Source organism: Somniosus microcephalus, chromosome 13 (genome assembly GCF_052327205.1).
Source record: "Somniosus microcephalus isolate GS21.2 chromosome 13, FLI_Smic_1.0, whole genome shotgun sequence".
NCBI lineage: Eukaryota > Metazoa > Chordata > Chondrichthyes > Squaliformes > Somniosidae > Somniosus > Somniosus microcephalus.
The window spans coordinates 181,799,042-181,815,322 of record NC_140999.1 but is presented as its reverse complement, the minus strand read 5'-3'; the positions used below and the strand labels follow the sequence as shown (position 1 = coordinate 181,815,322).

The 16,281-nt window shown below is 44.1% G+C and overlaps 1 protein-coding gene across 2 annotated transcripts in view; it reads right to left on the bottom strand.

The window, feature by feature from the left end:
- The window catches only part of slc13a3 (solute carrier family 13 member 3), a 58,782-nt gene extending 43,933 nt beyond the window's left edge, over positions 1-14,849 (bottom strand). The window contains exons 1-5 of one of the 2 annotated variants that reach the window (XM_086005733.1): positions 14,625-14,849; positions 12,741-13,006; positions 8,587-8,765; positions 5,788-5,845; positions 3,181-3,372 (exon numbers count right to left, since the gene is read on the bottom strand). In XM_086005733.1, coding sequence (XP_085861859.1) covers positions 3,181-3,372; positions 5,788-5,845; positions 8,587-8,765; positions 12,741-13,006; positions 14,625-14,735 — 806 coding nt within the window. In that variant the 5' untranslated portion in view covers positions 14,736-14,849. The remainder of the gene's footprint in view (positions 1-3,180; positions 3,373-5,787; positions 5,846-8,586; positions 8,766-12,740; positions 13,007-14,624) is intronic. The other variant, XM_086005734.1, reaches the window with a different exon arrangement.
- Between the last annotated feature and the right edge of the window lie 1,432 nt (positions 14,850-16,281).

Genomic DNA, 16,281 nt, shown 5'->3' with positions numbered 1-16,281 from the left:
TCGACAAGGAGAGAACAGCTGTCAGTGTGCCGGGGGACCTTGATGTGTGGATCCCGAGTGGTAATTCCACCCAAGTTAAGGGATAGAGTGCTCAATGAGCTTCATGAGGGTCATCTGGGAGGGGTAAAAATGAAAAGCCTAGCCAGGGCTTATGTGTGGTGGCCAGGAATCGATAAACAAATCGAGGACCTGACCACAGGCCCCTCTACACCCATGGGAGTGGCCCTCATCTCCATGGCAACGGGTGCATATTGATTTTGCTGGTCCATTCATGGACTCAATGTTTTTAATAGCCGTGGATGCGCACTCGAAATGGCCTGAGGTCATCAAAATGTCCTCCACCACCACGGAGAAAACTATTGCAGTCCTACGGACCATTTTTGCCAGGAATGGCTTGCCAGAACAGATTTGCTTCGACAACGGACCACAGTTTGTGTCTGAAGAGATCCGGAGGTTCTTGAAAAAGAATGGGGTAAGGCATTACACATCCGCCCCGTATCATCCAGCCACAAATGGATTGGCTGAGAGGTTCGTACAAACCTTTAAGAAGGCAATAAAGGCTATGTACAATGACAACATTCCGCTGCAGCACAAGGTGGACAGTTTCCTGTTCGCCTACCGGAATGCGACACATGCAGTCACCAACCAGGCCCCAGCCATGATCTTCTTTAACCGAAGGTTAAGATCTCGCCTGGATTTGCTCAGACCAAACATACGAAGAGATGTTGAGAGTAAGCAATTCCAGCACATCCATGAGAAGCCAACAAGGAGCTTCAATGTAGGGCAACCAGTCTTGGCCCGCGACTACCGAACAGAAAAATGGCAGCCAGGAACGATATGCACACGGCAGGGCCCACTAATGTACACAGTGGACGTTGGGGAGAGCATCGTGAGACGCCATGCTGACCAGATCCTAGAGTCACAGGAACAAGTCAACCCCATGCCTCGCCCATACGTACCTGGTGATGAACCCGACGTACAGGTAGCATCTACCCCAGAAACAGTAGCATCGGAAGCTGATGAACCAACCGACAACAGGGGGCCAGAATCGCCTCCGCACCAAGAGCAAGACACTCGAGAAAGGCGCTATCTAGAAAGGATCAGGAAGCCTCCCCAAAGACTGAATTTATAAATAGACTATTTTCAGCTAATGTTGCATGTTAAAAGTGTTAATTGTAATTAGTTTGATATTTAATTGTTAAATGAGTGTTATGGTACTGTTAATCTAAAAGGGGAGGAATTGTAATGTATGTACCTTTAAGGGGGGAACTACTTTCTACAGCTCATGTATACTGTAAGTACCGGCAGTGACCACACCTGTATATAACGCTGAGTAGTAATCTGTTGTTTCAGTTGCAGTTTGAACCACATTGAGTAAACACCTGTTGTACCGTTCTCTGCAGTCCGTTTCTTATTATTACACGGACGTAACAACCACCTTCTCAAGGGCAATTAGGGATGGGCAATAAATGCTGGCCTTGCCAGCGACGCCCACATCCCATTAAAAAAAAAATCAAAAAGAAAAGAAAGACATCTCCTCTCTGTTTTGCTTCAGGGAGACAGGCTGAGATAGGCTATATTAGACAGACTGGCAGACAGACAGAGACAGGAGGGATAATTACAGCACATTTAAGAAAAACAGAAAGAGTCAGTAAGTCCTGTAACTGACCCGAGCATTGATTTCTAAGAATGCAGAACAATTAAACCTAATAGCTTTAAAGGGACGCACGTCTACACTTTGGCAGAAGCAGTATATATTGGAACTGAAAATCTATGGGAGGATCTCCACTGCTGATGCCACCGAAGATTGCAAGGTGAGGGGAAGGTCCATTCATTTTAATGCCACTGGTGAGTGCCTGAGCCACTAGGGGTGCATCTAGGGCACCCGCCTTGTGCCACAGGCCGTAAGTTACAGTAAAGATTGCCAGTTCAGGGGAGGATGATGGGTCCCAATTCCAATGTGTCTCCCAGTGGTCCCCTTTGTAAGTGGGCTGCATTGAAATATTTTATTTTTAAAAAAAACCTTTATCTTTGACAGTCGAGGCCATGATCCCAGGATCATTGGATAGCAATAAGGAATGGTGTTCCCCTTCTTAACTTGGGAGACCAATTGTAGCCTCACTGTCTCCTCTCCAGGTGAAACCACCTAACTTAATTTGAGTACAGGAGTAAAGAAGCCTTACTCCAATTCTGTAGGGCTTTGGTGAGACCACACCTGGAGTACTGTGTACAATTTTGGTCTCCTTACCTAAGGAAGGATATACTTGCCATAGAGGGAGTGCAACGAAGGTTCACGAGATTGATTCCTGGGATGGCGGGACTGTCGTATGAGAAGAGATTGAGTAAACTAGGCCTGTATTCTCTTGAATTCAGAAGAATGAGAGGGGATCTCATTGAAGCATACAAAATTATTACAGGGCTTGATAGGGTGGCTGCTGGGAGAATGTTTCCCTAGGCTGGGGAGTCTAGAACCAGGGGCCACAGCCTCAGGACAAAGGGTAGGCCATTCAGGACTGAGATGAGAAGACATTTCTTCACACAGAGGGTGGTGAATCTTTGGAATTCTCTACCCCAGAGGGCTATGGAGGCTCAGTCATTGGGTATATTCAAAACAGAAGTTGATAGATTTCTGACTAGTGAGGGCATCAAGGGATATGGCGATAGGGCCGGTGAATGGAGTTGAGGCAGAAGATCAGCCATGATCTCAATGAATGGCGGAGCAGGCTCGAAGGGCCGAATGGCCGACTCCTGCTCTTGTTTCTTATGTTCTTAACCCTGGTTGAGGATCCAACTCGGAAACTTGTTATGATCTGTGTGGTTCAGCTACTCATTGTGCCACTAGGGTGCATGCTATTTTAGTTTTTTGTATAATTTCCATTCTTTTGCGAAAATCTAAAGAGGAATTTCAGTGATAGGGAGCGGATCATTCCCCCCCCACACACACTTCTTACACCCAGCGTCAGAAAGTATTCCCAGGTCAATTATAATACCAGTTAGATAGAAGTCAGTGTAAAGCTTCTGTTCTGCCTCAACAATGTGCCTCAGGCCCAACCTCAGATGAGCACCTCCTACTGGCACCGGGGCGGTACTTCCACTTCTTTCACCAGCCATCCTTGCAGCTTCTCTGAGCGAAAGAGACAATTAAAAAAAAAAATCGAAAGTTCCTTATGAACATTTTACGTTTTCAGCTGTCCAAGTAGAATCAAGTTAGGGGTTGTCCCAGTCAGTGTGGCGGTGCCTCCGATACTCGCAGCGTAAGGTATGGAGACAAGGAAGCCCTTCCAGAGTCTCTTCTGGTTCGCCTTCTCCTTCTCCTTCTGTTGGACTAATGTAAAGTGAACATCAGTCTCAGGCTTCGGTGGAGGGCTACTGCTGGGGAAGGAAAGCAAAATGTTTAGCATCAGAAAGTGGCTAGAATGAGCCTATTTAATGCTCGTACGAGAATTACAGGAGGCAGTAGCAGCAGGTTATTATTAGCCAGTGCCGTGTTATGTGTGCGCATCAATGAATGCCTTAACAAAGTAGCAATTCAATGAATTCGCACAGTTGGATGTGCAGTTAAAGCAAAAAAAATAAGCCAGATTATGTAAGGTACATAAAAATTACAGTAAAGGTGATACCAACAGGACAGAGCAAAGTCAGAAAACTGTAGGAATTAGAAAGGATTTCAATGAGGTGTTACATAAGTTTAAAGTATTCAAAGCTGCATTTTCAAGGTAGGAGTTACACAGAACTCGTCAATAACCAATCGGAGAGCTTCAGAATGTTAGTGTTGCGGCATGAAATAGAATATTTTCTGCTGAGAGGGAGCGACAGAGAACAGCACAGGACGAAGGTAAGCGTTAGAAATAAGATAACAGAACTGGAGGCTGTTGTGGCAGCAGGGAACCCAGATATGGTGGGAATTTCAGGGACATGGCTAAATCCAGAGGATAGAAATGTATGGAACATTTAATGGTTATAAACTGTTCAGAAAGGACAAATGGGACAGAAAGGGAACAGGTGTAGTCATGTATGTTAGGGACAACTAGGAGGTAAGAGGTAAGCTAATCTTGCAGGAGGGGGTAAGCTTTATAAAGAACTATTCTTGATAGAAATCTCTAAATGTGAAAAATTCAATGCCAATGCTAAAGGTTTGCTACAGAATACCAGGTCAACACAAGGAGAAGGACAGTGTGCTGATTATAAAGTGTAAAGTACTGCACATAGGAAGAAAATATGGGAGATATACATATTCCTTGAATGGTGCTGAAATAGTTAAGGGTGAAGGTGGAAGAGACCTAGAAGTCTTAATAGACTCAACATTCAACGTGCCTAACCAATACAGAGCAACAATCAACAAGGCCGATGGAATGTGAAGCTATACAGCCAAAACAGTCGAATGCAAGTCATAGGATATTATGATCAAACGGTACAGTGCTCTGGTCAGATGGAATCCTAACTACTGTGTCCAGTTCTGGTCATCAAGAAGCAAGAGAGACATTCAAGCGTTGCAAAGAGTCACAGCGCTGATCCCTAATCTCGGGCAATGTTCCCATTAAGCTGCATGGCTGCGTGGTGGTCTGGAGGTCCCGTGCAGGCCGCTCAATGACTTTTAAATGGAAAAACCGTGCATGCCCGGAAATTTGAATGGCTTGTTAAAGGGGCCGCGCACCCAAAAAAAAATAATTAGAGGGAACACTGGTCTCAGGAATCTCAGTTTTGAGGAAAGATTGGAGAAATGTGGCCTTTTCAGGCTGGTAGGGAGACATTTGAGATGTGAGCTTATAGATCTATATATGCTGCTCAATGGGATAGAAAAAGTTAGTCACTCAGGAATATTATATTAAATTAAAACTGTGGGAGTAGAATAAGGAGACACAGATTGAATGGAGTGAAAAGTAGGACTGATAGCAGGATGTCCTTCTTTGCATAAGGAATGATCAAAACTTGGAATCGACTTTTGGACAGAGTAGTGGAGGCAAAAATAATGATTAGATGCAGCAATGTGTCTTTCTGGTTGGAAGAATTGGATGGGCCGAATGGCTGTCCTCATCCATAAGTATCTTGTGATGTAAGAGATCTTAGGCTCAGAGGAAATCATTCAAAGGGTTTGAGCAGGTGGTGGTAGAGTTGCTGAGTTCAAAGTTCAGAGCGGAAGAAGCAACCAGTGCTTATGTGTAGAGTTTGGCCATTATTTGCATGGATAATGCAAAGAGTTTCTAGCTATTGGCCAAATGAGAAAAGGGAGAGGCATCACAGTATTCTTAGGCCATGGTTAGACGTTTCCTGCAACTGCAGGTTTTCCTGTGTTTCCCTTGATGATTTTCCATGCATGAAAACGTAGGGGAAAAAAATAAAGAAGTGGCTAAATAGAAAGGAATCACAATAGTGCTGTGAGAGATTAGCGTACCGACATCAATGACAGTGATTTTATTGTAGCCATGAGCCTACTTAGAATAAATTAGTTTATTAGTTTTAAAATAAGCATGTTAACAGCTGACAAAAGACGTTAAGACGAACGTCTGAAGTGTTTGTAGATTGATATCGCACAGTACAATTTCACACCAAGAATGTTGGTGAAACAGTCGAACAGCTCCTTAAGCCTATTTTGTTGGCAGCATTGCATCTGTTTTGTACACAGAATGGCCGCAGCACAGTGAAACCGTTACTTTTACCAAATGGATTAAAAGGCCCTGTGCTGGACTTTTTCCTTTGGGGTAAATAAACTAAATTTTGCCCAACACTCAGCTTAAAGTGCATTCAACCTCCGCTAGCATTTCGTACAGAATAATTTTGACGCAGTACCTGTCATCAGAAATAAAATATGACTCCTCATTGGGTATTGGGTCCTTCGAAGTATTATCTGGAGAAGAAGAAAAGAGAGGCGGCAGACAAATTAGAGAAAGAGTGCAAAATCTATTTTATTCGATTTTATAAAGCAGGTATCAATATAATACTATTTGGCAATTTTAAACTTTCAAATAAAAACTTCAGATTGTGTAACAGGCAGCTTTTGGATGTTTTAGGAATAACGCGCACTGAGGTGTTAATTAATGTTCTTTAAGTGGCTGATCTTAAAAAAGTACAACTATCGTTAGATGCTGAGGTAATTTATTCATTCAGATAACTGTCCAAAAGATTAAATCTGGCCATTCACTGTCAAATTCTTGGGTGACTGGTTAACTACTGAGCATTTGGGCTGGGTTTTCCCTTCAGAATAGTGCTCAATTTTGGGCAGTTTTGAGGCGGTATAAAGAGTAAAATGGGATCTTGTAGCGTAACGTCCCAATCCTGGCCCCCAAAAAATGGTCACCAAATTTATCCTCTTAAAAACCCACCTGTCGCCATGAACTGCCTCACCGCATGTAAATAGGGGCACGTGGGCGTGGCCAAATCATCCCACAAATTCTCCCCACCATTTCCCCCCCCCACCCCGTTAGTGCCGCTAAACCGCCCACAGGAAGCACCGTTGCGGTATGAGCAGCACAGCGGTATCCCTCAGGCGGATACCGCGTAGAGGAGGCTATCTTTTCTCAAATTACTGCAGGTTGCCTAGGCTTTCCTTGGACAGTGAATATTTTTCTTCAATTCAGCTCTGGTGTTTCACAAAGAGTTAACTTGGCATTTAAAGTGAGTGCAAGAGAAATTTCAATTCTGGACTGGGAAAATGGATTTCCCAATGACAATCTCTCTCTTCCTGTGTTATGTAGAGAAGGCGGATGAGGTAATGGAGGAGACTAAATTGGAGGAACTTAGATTGAGGCACCACAGAATATGCTTGTTTCCAACATGTTGATGTCTGCCCCATAGAGTTTGTATATCTGGAAGGCCTTGCTTAGATATCTCAGTCCACAATAGTCCATCACTTCCCATTCGTACTTCATTGAGTAGAACATCGAAGGATCATCAGAAAACCGGGAGGCTCTTCCTACTGAGGCTGATTCTCCTTCAGTTATTCTTGGAGTCTTTCACTTTCTACGGTGTAGCTCCAGAACTGACAAAAAGGGTGTGTGTCCCTTTGATTAGCTGTAGCATTTAAATCAAGCACAACTTGGTTTCCCTCCCTCCCAGTGGCAGTAAGACTAGGACCGGGAGTTTTACCACTGTAAACCCATCCTGCATACAGAATGAGGGAAATGCCAGAAAAACCAACACGACAGTCACATGGGCAAGTGCGTGTCCTGCCTACCGCTAACCTGCCAATGGGAGGAAAATCCAACCCATTGCTCAGTCTTGTAATCTAACAACCCTTATCATTCTTTAGTTGTAATGCATTAAGAAATGCTTCAGTTGAAGCACATTAATAATCTAGGAGGTTGAATTCTTCCTGTCACAGCCTTGATCCAGACATGCATATGAGCCGAATGCCAGAGGAGATGCGAGAGTAACTGCTCTCAACATCAAAGTAACAGTCAACCAAGTATGGCACCAAGGAGCCCTAGGTCAATGGAGTCAATGGGAAAAACCTTCCAATGGCTGAAGTCCTATCTGACATAAAGGAAGATGGATGTGGTTATTGGCCAACCATCACAGCCCCTAGACTCGCTGCAGCATCTTGACCCAACTATCTTCAGCAGCTTTATCAATGACCTTCTCTCTATCAAGAGTGGAGCAGTTTTTCTCCATTCTACATTGTTCAGCTCCATTACTAACTCCTCTATTAAAGAAGCAGTCCATGCCAGCCTACAGTAAGACCTGGACAACATCCAAGCTTGGGCTGACAAGTGGCAGGTATCATCTGCGGCACGTAAGTGCCAGGCAATAACCATCTCCGACAAGAAACTTCCCAACCTCCTCCCCCTCAGAAATGGCCTATAAGGATGTTTATGCTGTTCCTTTAGGGTTTTCGCAGATCTTCCACTGATATTATGACTCTGTTACCATTTTTTAAAATTAATTCAAGGCCAGCATTTATTGCCCATCCCTAATTGCCCTTGAGAAGGTGGTGGTGAGCCGCCTTCTTGATCTGCTGCAGTCCGTGTGGTGAAGGTACTCCCACAGTGCTGTTAGGGAGGGAGTTCCAGGATTTTGACCCAGCGATGATGAAGGGACGGTGATATATTTCCAAGTCAGGATGGTGTGTGACTTGGAGGGGAACTTGGAAGTGGTGGTGTTCCCATGCACCTGCTGCCCTTGTCCTTCTAAGTGGTAGAGGTCATGGGTTTACCTTTGAACAATTTGCTTATTTGGACAGAAAACTGACTAAACACCATTGACAGGAATTTTCCTGGAGCTTCTCTTGCTTTGATAGAGGTTCGGCTGAAACCCTGTTTATGTGCACAAATGGATTTCCGCCAAAAGTAATAGCGGCAGAACGGGAAATTCACACGCTAGTGAACACTAGCACTGCTTTGTGTACTAAAGTATGATACGAGAGTTCCATACTATTGATAAGGCATCAATAAGACAGTGGGATACTAAATTAATACAGAAATGCATCCCTCCCCAGCCAGTTCTTCCTTCCTCTTGTGCCCTCTCCTGCACTCAATTCAGCTAAAATATATCAAATGGGAGTGAGGGCAGCCCAATTTCTACATCCAGTCTGGGTGTGGAGTATAACTCAAGCCTTCTAACATTGTAAATATCAATGCTGTCCAGGGGTACCTTTACAGTCTAAGCCATCTATGCCATCTTTAAGCTTAATAGACTCGTGGGTGGCTTCCATGCTGCCAAACAAGCTTTGGAGCACTGCACTGGCTATCGGCATCATCATGGCAGTACTGGCAGTGTTACTAAGCCACATTGACAGACAAGCTGTGGTTGCCATCATTCCCAGGATAAGCCTGAAAAACACAACACAACAATAGCACTAAATCTTTGCTGCAAATACAAGTCTCGTAGTTTAAGAAAATCATTCTGAATGAGGGTAAAGAATAGTAATGCATTGTAATGAAAATGGAAAGAAATGCTGAAAATATACACTACAAAATACAGCATCTGAGGGAGAAAGAGACACTGGGGGTAGATTTTCAATTTGTCACCCAAGCATAAAACTGGCATTGCAAATCAGCCGCCCATTATAGAAACTCTCCGATATTGGGTGGTTTCTGTAACGGGCGGTAGATCCGTAACGACGGTTTTACGCCTGTGTAGCAAGTTGTAACTCTACCCTAGTAGGTGTGACTCTACTGTAATCATATAACAGAGGTATCGCCATGATTCTTAATGGAAAAATATTGAGTACTCTAATTAGCCTATGTTAAGGAGCCCAGGGCTTCCTGAGTGTAACTGGCCAGGTGACACTGAAATCTCCCTAATTTTTCAATTTCGCCTACAGGTAGTCATACGGGAAATAGAAATGTCACATTGGTGCAGTAGGGGATGCCATTCTACGACACATTACTTGGGCAGCGTAAAGGGAGCTTTACCCTTCAGTTGCAGTGCAATACTGACCCTGGGTGCCTGAACTGGGAAAGTCTCCCATTCATCCGCATTAGTCTCACCTTAGTCAGCACCAAATTTCAGCATTTTCTTAAAGAAGCTCTGTTACAAAACTTTTGTGTCCATTAAGAGCAATCGTTACAGTATTCCCAATAGACCAGGAGAGAAAACAGTGTCTGCTTCTTTGATTGGGCATTCCTGGTGAGGAACGCCACTCACAGGTAGAGCTGATCAGGAATTCACAGGCCTGTAGTCTTCGATTTTCCAACCATTCATTTTAATAGATCGAAAATCAAGGGAGCCCGTCGTTTCTCACCCAGTGATCTCTGCAAGTACCACTCCTCGCTGGAAGAGCCCAATCAGAGAATCTACCCTATAGAGTCAACCCATTATTATCAAGTAGGAAGTTATTATCAGTTATAGGTAAAAAAAAGTTAAGTGCATTGTCATACAATAAAACATTGTTACCAGTAACTTCAGTGTCTCAGTGCAAAAAAAAACCCACAAGGTTACTAAAAGAACAAAAGAAACATGATGTTAAAACTCTCATTGGCTTTTGATTGGGATGAGAGTTGACACTTGATTCTTCAATGAAGGATACTGAATATCTTACAATTTACTTATGGGGAAAAAAATTAAGCCTGGCATCCTTCCCCTTCTCCCATTCTTAATAAATGTTAATATCTATCTAGTGCACATTTCTTCAAATGTTTGATTCTGGTCTATAGTAAGTTTTAAATTATGTATTTCTTTTACTTAACGGTCAGACTGTCTTTTGATCAAAAGATCAAATGGGAACGTTTCCTCAATTTAATTAGCAAATATTGTTCTTTTGATATGAAAGAACTACTTTGTGTATTTTTGCATATTTGAGGCAGGTATGCAAAATACCCACATCTTCCAGGGTACTCAACACTCTATTTTACAACATCTGAACCTAGATATACCAATTGGATTTTTTTTAATGCTGACATTAACCCACTTAAAATGAATGGATTAATGTTGGTGTTAAAATAATGGCCATTAGAAAATCTAAGCCGTATTCTAAATTATATATATGTGCGAAATATGATTAAGTCTGTCCGAGAACCTCTAAATCCATGGCAAAAATATTCATCATCACAACTTGGGCAGTGCGTGGAGCAGATTACCCGCCCGATATACAACGTGCCCAATTTTAATTTTCAGTGACTTTAATGGAAATGAAAATTGGCCAGGTTTCTGCAACAGGTGGACGATCCACTCCGCCAGTTTACAGCCCAGGTGGTGATGGTGATGGTAACTAAGCCAGCATACTCTTCCCCATTTGTATGGTATTCCTCGGTCCATTATTGTCACACCAATGCTAACTCATTTATTTTAAACTAGCTGGGGGGGGCCGGCGTTGCCAGGGCAGTTTAGAGGGCCGCGCGGTTGACGGCCGGCCGCTGCCGTTCCCCCGCTCTGTGTCTCGGGCCGCGCGGTTGACGGCCGGCCGCTGCCGCTCCCCCGCTCTGTGTCTCGGGCCGAGCGGTTGTCAGGCCCGGCCCGAGTGACCCCATGGGCCCGAGTGACCCCAACTCACCTCCCACTCCGGCGGGCTGCCGCAGCTGGTAAAAGCAGGGGGAAAAATGGCGGCAACATTTCGGGAGGCTGCAGGATTAGGTCCCGCCCGTGACGCACTGATTGGTCAACCATCAGGTCACTGAACTGTAGGATTGGTCAACCATCACGTCACTCAACGCTAATGAGCGGTAGGATTGGTCAACCGCTAATGAGCGGATTTTTGAACGTTTTTTGTATACTGTCCAAACAATTTTTGTCTGACCAAAAAGTAAATATGCCTATGACACTCCCCTGATCATCAGCTTTCTTTTGATATAACATATGTGTAGGTACGCTCTATACCTTTTGAGTGTATAGCGGACAGACAGACATACAGACAGACGGATGGACAGACAGACAGACAGACGGACGGACAGACAGACGGACAGACACCACTATCCTTTTTCTATCTATATAATATAGATGGATTAACAGCTCCCCTAGTGGACAGAGCAGTGTCACGTGAACAAAAAATGTATAACACAGTACTTCAAATGCTGGGAATCTGAAATAAAAACAGAAGATTTTGGAAAAACTTAGCAAGTCAGACAGCATTTGTGGAGACAGAAACATAGGGTTGACTTTTCAGGTTACTGACTGCCAGACCCTGAAATGTTAACCCTACCTTCTCCTCTCCACAGATGGTGTCAGACTTGTTGAGGTGTTTCCAGCTTCAATGTTACATGGACACTAAGGTTCGAATGCACGTTTACATATATTACTGCATATATTATTTGGTATTTTCAGACTCTTTACGCTTCATTTACCATACGAGTCAGCTGTGGTTCAGTTGGTAGCACACTCGCTTCTGAGCCAGAAGGTTGTGGGTTCATAGTCCCACTCCAGAGACTTGAGCACATAAAGCTAGGCTGACACTCCAATGCAGTGCTGAGGGAGTGCTGCACTGTCGGAGGTGCTGTCTTTCAGATGAGATGCTAAACCGAGGCCCTGTCTGCTCTCTCAGGTGGACGTAAAAGATCCCATGGCACTATTTCGAAGAAGAGTAGGGGAGTTATCCCCGGTTTCCTGGCCAATATTTATCCCTCAATCAACATAACAAAAACAGTTTATCTGGTCATTATCACTTTGCTGTTTGTGGGAGCTTGCTGTGTGCAAATTGGCTGCCGCATTTCCCACATTACAACAGTGGCTCCACTTCAAAAGTACTTCATTGGCTGTAAAGCACATTGGGACGTCCGGTGGTCATGAAAGGTGCTATATAAATGTAAGTCTTTCTTTATGATTCTAAATAAAAATATCATCAACTTTTGTCTGTAAATCTGCAGTCTGCGTGCTAATGTGCATTATTTTAAAAACAGTTTGTCGACCGACATAAACTGGGAATTTCCTCAAGGTTATTCCCGCTCCGCTGCCGTAACTTTAGTGGCAGACTGGCGGAAATCCCAGTTTATCCGGGGTTTCCTCCGATCTTCTGCCTAAATTTTTTGGTGGCCAATCAGGAAAACCCGCAAGGGAAATCCCGCCGACAGTGTGAGACTAAGTTACATTGATTAAGCAGATTGTAGCAAGTTGATAATTGTTAAGCTCTGAGGTACGCACTTCTGCAAGGACATATAGGAAGAGTACGGCTTTGGGATTGTAGCGGACAAGAACTACCATTGGGGCCATTGAGGGAAAAATGATGGTTCTATAAAAAGCCTTTTATTTCTTAACACTGTCCTAGATTAACATTGACTATAAAGATTTTACTCTTAACTGGGATCAATAAGAGCATGCTTTCTCGCCTAAGTTTAGTCAACAAATTAAAACTCATTTGCATTACCATTACTTACATGGAAGGAGTTGATCCCACAAACATGAGGACAGACAACGCTATTCGGCGGTGCAAGTTCCACTCCTCAATCGCCAATGCCAAGATCAGGCCACTTATGAAGAGCGCATTGGTGTCAAGAAAGTACTGAGGACAGACCTTGGCCGACGGTAAGATACCAAGGAGAGGAAAGAGGCAGATGGGAAGCAGGGATGTCACAGCGATTGGCAAAGCTTCCGTACACCAGTATATGGCCATGAGGAGAATCACGTAGAGACATTTTCCCTCCTAGGAAAGATTTTTTTTTAAATGCAAAAGTCATTTTTTTTATATATGGGAAAATGTTTCTTAGAATCATAAAAGAATCCTTCAACACAGAAGGATGACATTCGGCCCATCGTGTCAGTGCTGGCTCTTTGACTCCCACTCCCCTGTTCTTTCCCCATAGCCTTGTATATTTTTTCCCTTCAAGTATTTATCCAATTCTCTTTGAATGTTACTATTGAATCTGCTTCCACCGCCCTTTCAGGATACCTTTAGGATATCAGTGTGAAGTAATAACATTTTGCAGCCAGTATCGGCTTCTTCTCCCCAGATTTAACCTTTGTAGTTTCTTCAAACACAATGCATAGGACTATAGACAGGCTTCTCTTACATAGGAAAGTCTAAGGGGCCAGATAAGAATCCAGAGACTGCCACTGCCTTGCGAGAGCCCTGTACAAAGGTTCGGTTTGGGACCCCTACATCTTACTAGACAATGATGCTAAGTGCTACCGACTTAATGTGGTGTCAAATCCGCACAGGTACGATGGTGAACAGGCATATTTTGCAATAGCTAATATAAAAATAGTTGGCGATAGATAACACAAGAGTAAATGACATTAAACAATTACAAAAGTCTTTAGTCACCGATTTTATTTCAGTGAATGAGGCGTGTGACAACTCAGAAACGAGCCTTTAGTACTTCAGTAACCTCAGGCTGGAATATATTACAAACAGAGAACATTCCGAGAAACAGGTCGGATTATTTCAGCACTAGACAGGAAACTGAGAATCAAAATTGAGTTATTCGCTTCCATAACGCCATTCAGTATTCTACACATTGAAGAAATACTTTGCAAGTTGCTTCATGTTTGTTAATTAGTCGACCATTTAATCCACTGAGAGATATAACATGTACAGCACTATGAAGTGGGAATGCATGCAGTTTAAAATTGACTAAAATATATACTTTTTCTGTTGCAAACCAAGTCTTCTGAAGTTCTTCATTCAAGTTTATTGGAGTAGTTTGAGAAATAAGACACAGAGAGAGAAACTCACAGGAGGGGGAAGGTAGACATCAGGATTCCACAATTTGCTACTTTACTATTCCTACATTTGGAAACACGAGGACTGTGCACTTAGGAAGGAGCCAGACTTTAATCTGAGCTTTATTCTTGCCTGAAGTGTGGCCCCCCGTTATCTAACAAAAGGGACATGTGTGGTGGGGATGACATTGATGGGGGAAGAATTGCTGTGGTCCCTTCGTATAACGAAATGGCACACCTATTCAGAAAGATCGAGTTTACAACGTGCACCGACAGTGGCCACAACTCTTCCTCTTAAGATACCACAGGCTCCATGTAAAAGGCGGATAAACATTTCAGTTGAAGTGTAAACTCTACTGCCAGTTGCCAACAAGATTAAATAAATTTGCATATCCATAAATGGAATAATAGCAGGTAGGTACTTAGTGCATTTAATGTTCTCAGAAAGATGGGAAAATTCGAATAGAATTAGTCCTGATCAATGATCCCATTGGGCTAATATTTAAGGCAGTTGTTGAATGCCCCATCTATTTACATTAGCACTGTGCAACAAACACCATCCAATTTACCCATAGCATGTCTCACATAGGAGTCTTTACCTTAGGAGGCGCGGTGAATAGAATCGGTGAAAGTACCAGAGGTCCCAAGCATACCACGATGCTTTTGCGAAGACTCCAAGCCTTCTTGGCGACCACCGCGATCTTGACCATGTTTTCTGTCGTTGGGGTTTGGCGAACTCTCTCTCCCTCTCCCTCTCTCTGCCTCTCTCTCGCACTTCAGCAGCAAACACACAACACGTGAAGCACAGAGAGACTTTAACCAACGCGCCCTGACCTCCCAGTCCAAAGGCTTTGGTGCTGATCACCCAACTGTGAGTGGGTTTTTAACCAGTAGTTCGCCAGAGGAGATGGTGCAAGTGAAGTATGGGTTCTGCTGCAAAGAATACTCAACGGATTCACACAGCGGATCGACGCCAATGTTGTACTCAAGCACGTGCAAATCTGAAGAGGCGACATAGTGAGCAGGATAACCATGTGTGAGCAGGCACTATAGCAGCTGATGAAAGTTATTGCTGACAAGTGGTGCAGAGGAGATTTACCAGAATGGTTCCCGGGATGGGGGATCTTAGCTACAAGGGACAGGTTGGAGAAGCTGGATTTGTTTTCATTAAAGCAAAGGAGGTTGAGGGGTGATTTGATAGAGGTGTACAAGAATATGATGGGTTTGGATAGGCTAGATGGGGAAAGGCTGTTCCCACTAGTTGATGGTACAAGGACTAGGGGACACAGATTTAAGGTTTTAGGCAAGAGATACAGGGGGGATGTGAGGAAAAACGTTTTTATGCAGCGAGTGGTGAGGACCTGGAACTCGCTGCCGACGGAAGTGGTGGAAGCGGAGACACTCAGGGCAGGAATTTAACTCAGGAGTCGGGTTGGAGGCGGGACTACAACTTTCGGGGTTGTAGTCCCGCCTCCATCGAGATGCGGCCAATCCACACGATTTTAACTTGATTGACCTTGTTGAGCCCGCCCAGCGGACCCAGCAGGCCAATTAAGGGCCACTCGGCAATAAGTGACGTCACAGACTGAAATTTCATCTGTCAAGAGCTTTTGACAGATGAAATATCAGTGTTTCATAGCTGTTTGAAGCTGTCAAACACTGACAGTCTTACTTCTAACCTGAGTCCTTCTCCACAGACTCAGTTAGAAATCTCTCCTGCACAGTAAGCTGAAGGCTGTCACTTTTGACAGTTCACAGCCATTCTGCTTTCTGTGCCAGTGAGATGAGGGACTCTCGGAACCTAAAGGAAGGAAGGCTGAAAAGGTAAGAAAAGGTATGTAAAACTTCTTTAATCACTTTAGACACAGCAAACACACTTACCTTTGCACTCATGCACACATCACTCACCTGAACACCGACATCTCGACCCCTCCAAGTCCTTCAACCCGACGGCCCGCCTCCTCTAACTTGGTGTGGTTTGGAGCCATCAGGAATCCCACACTTCAACATCAAAATAGGGATTAGGCTAAAAACAGCCTGTTAACTACCTGTTAACAGGCAGTTAATTGGCACTAATCCCTTCCCACCTCGGGTAGGCAGGTCCCAGTGTGGGGCGGGTGCCTGCCTCCTTTGAAACTGGCATGGAGGCGGGTTTGGGTGTGGAAAGGGGTCGGGACCCCTGATTTCGGGATTTTAACCCCCCCCCCCCCCCACGCCTCCAATCCCGACTCCATGGCGCAATGAAAATCCTGCCCT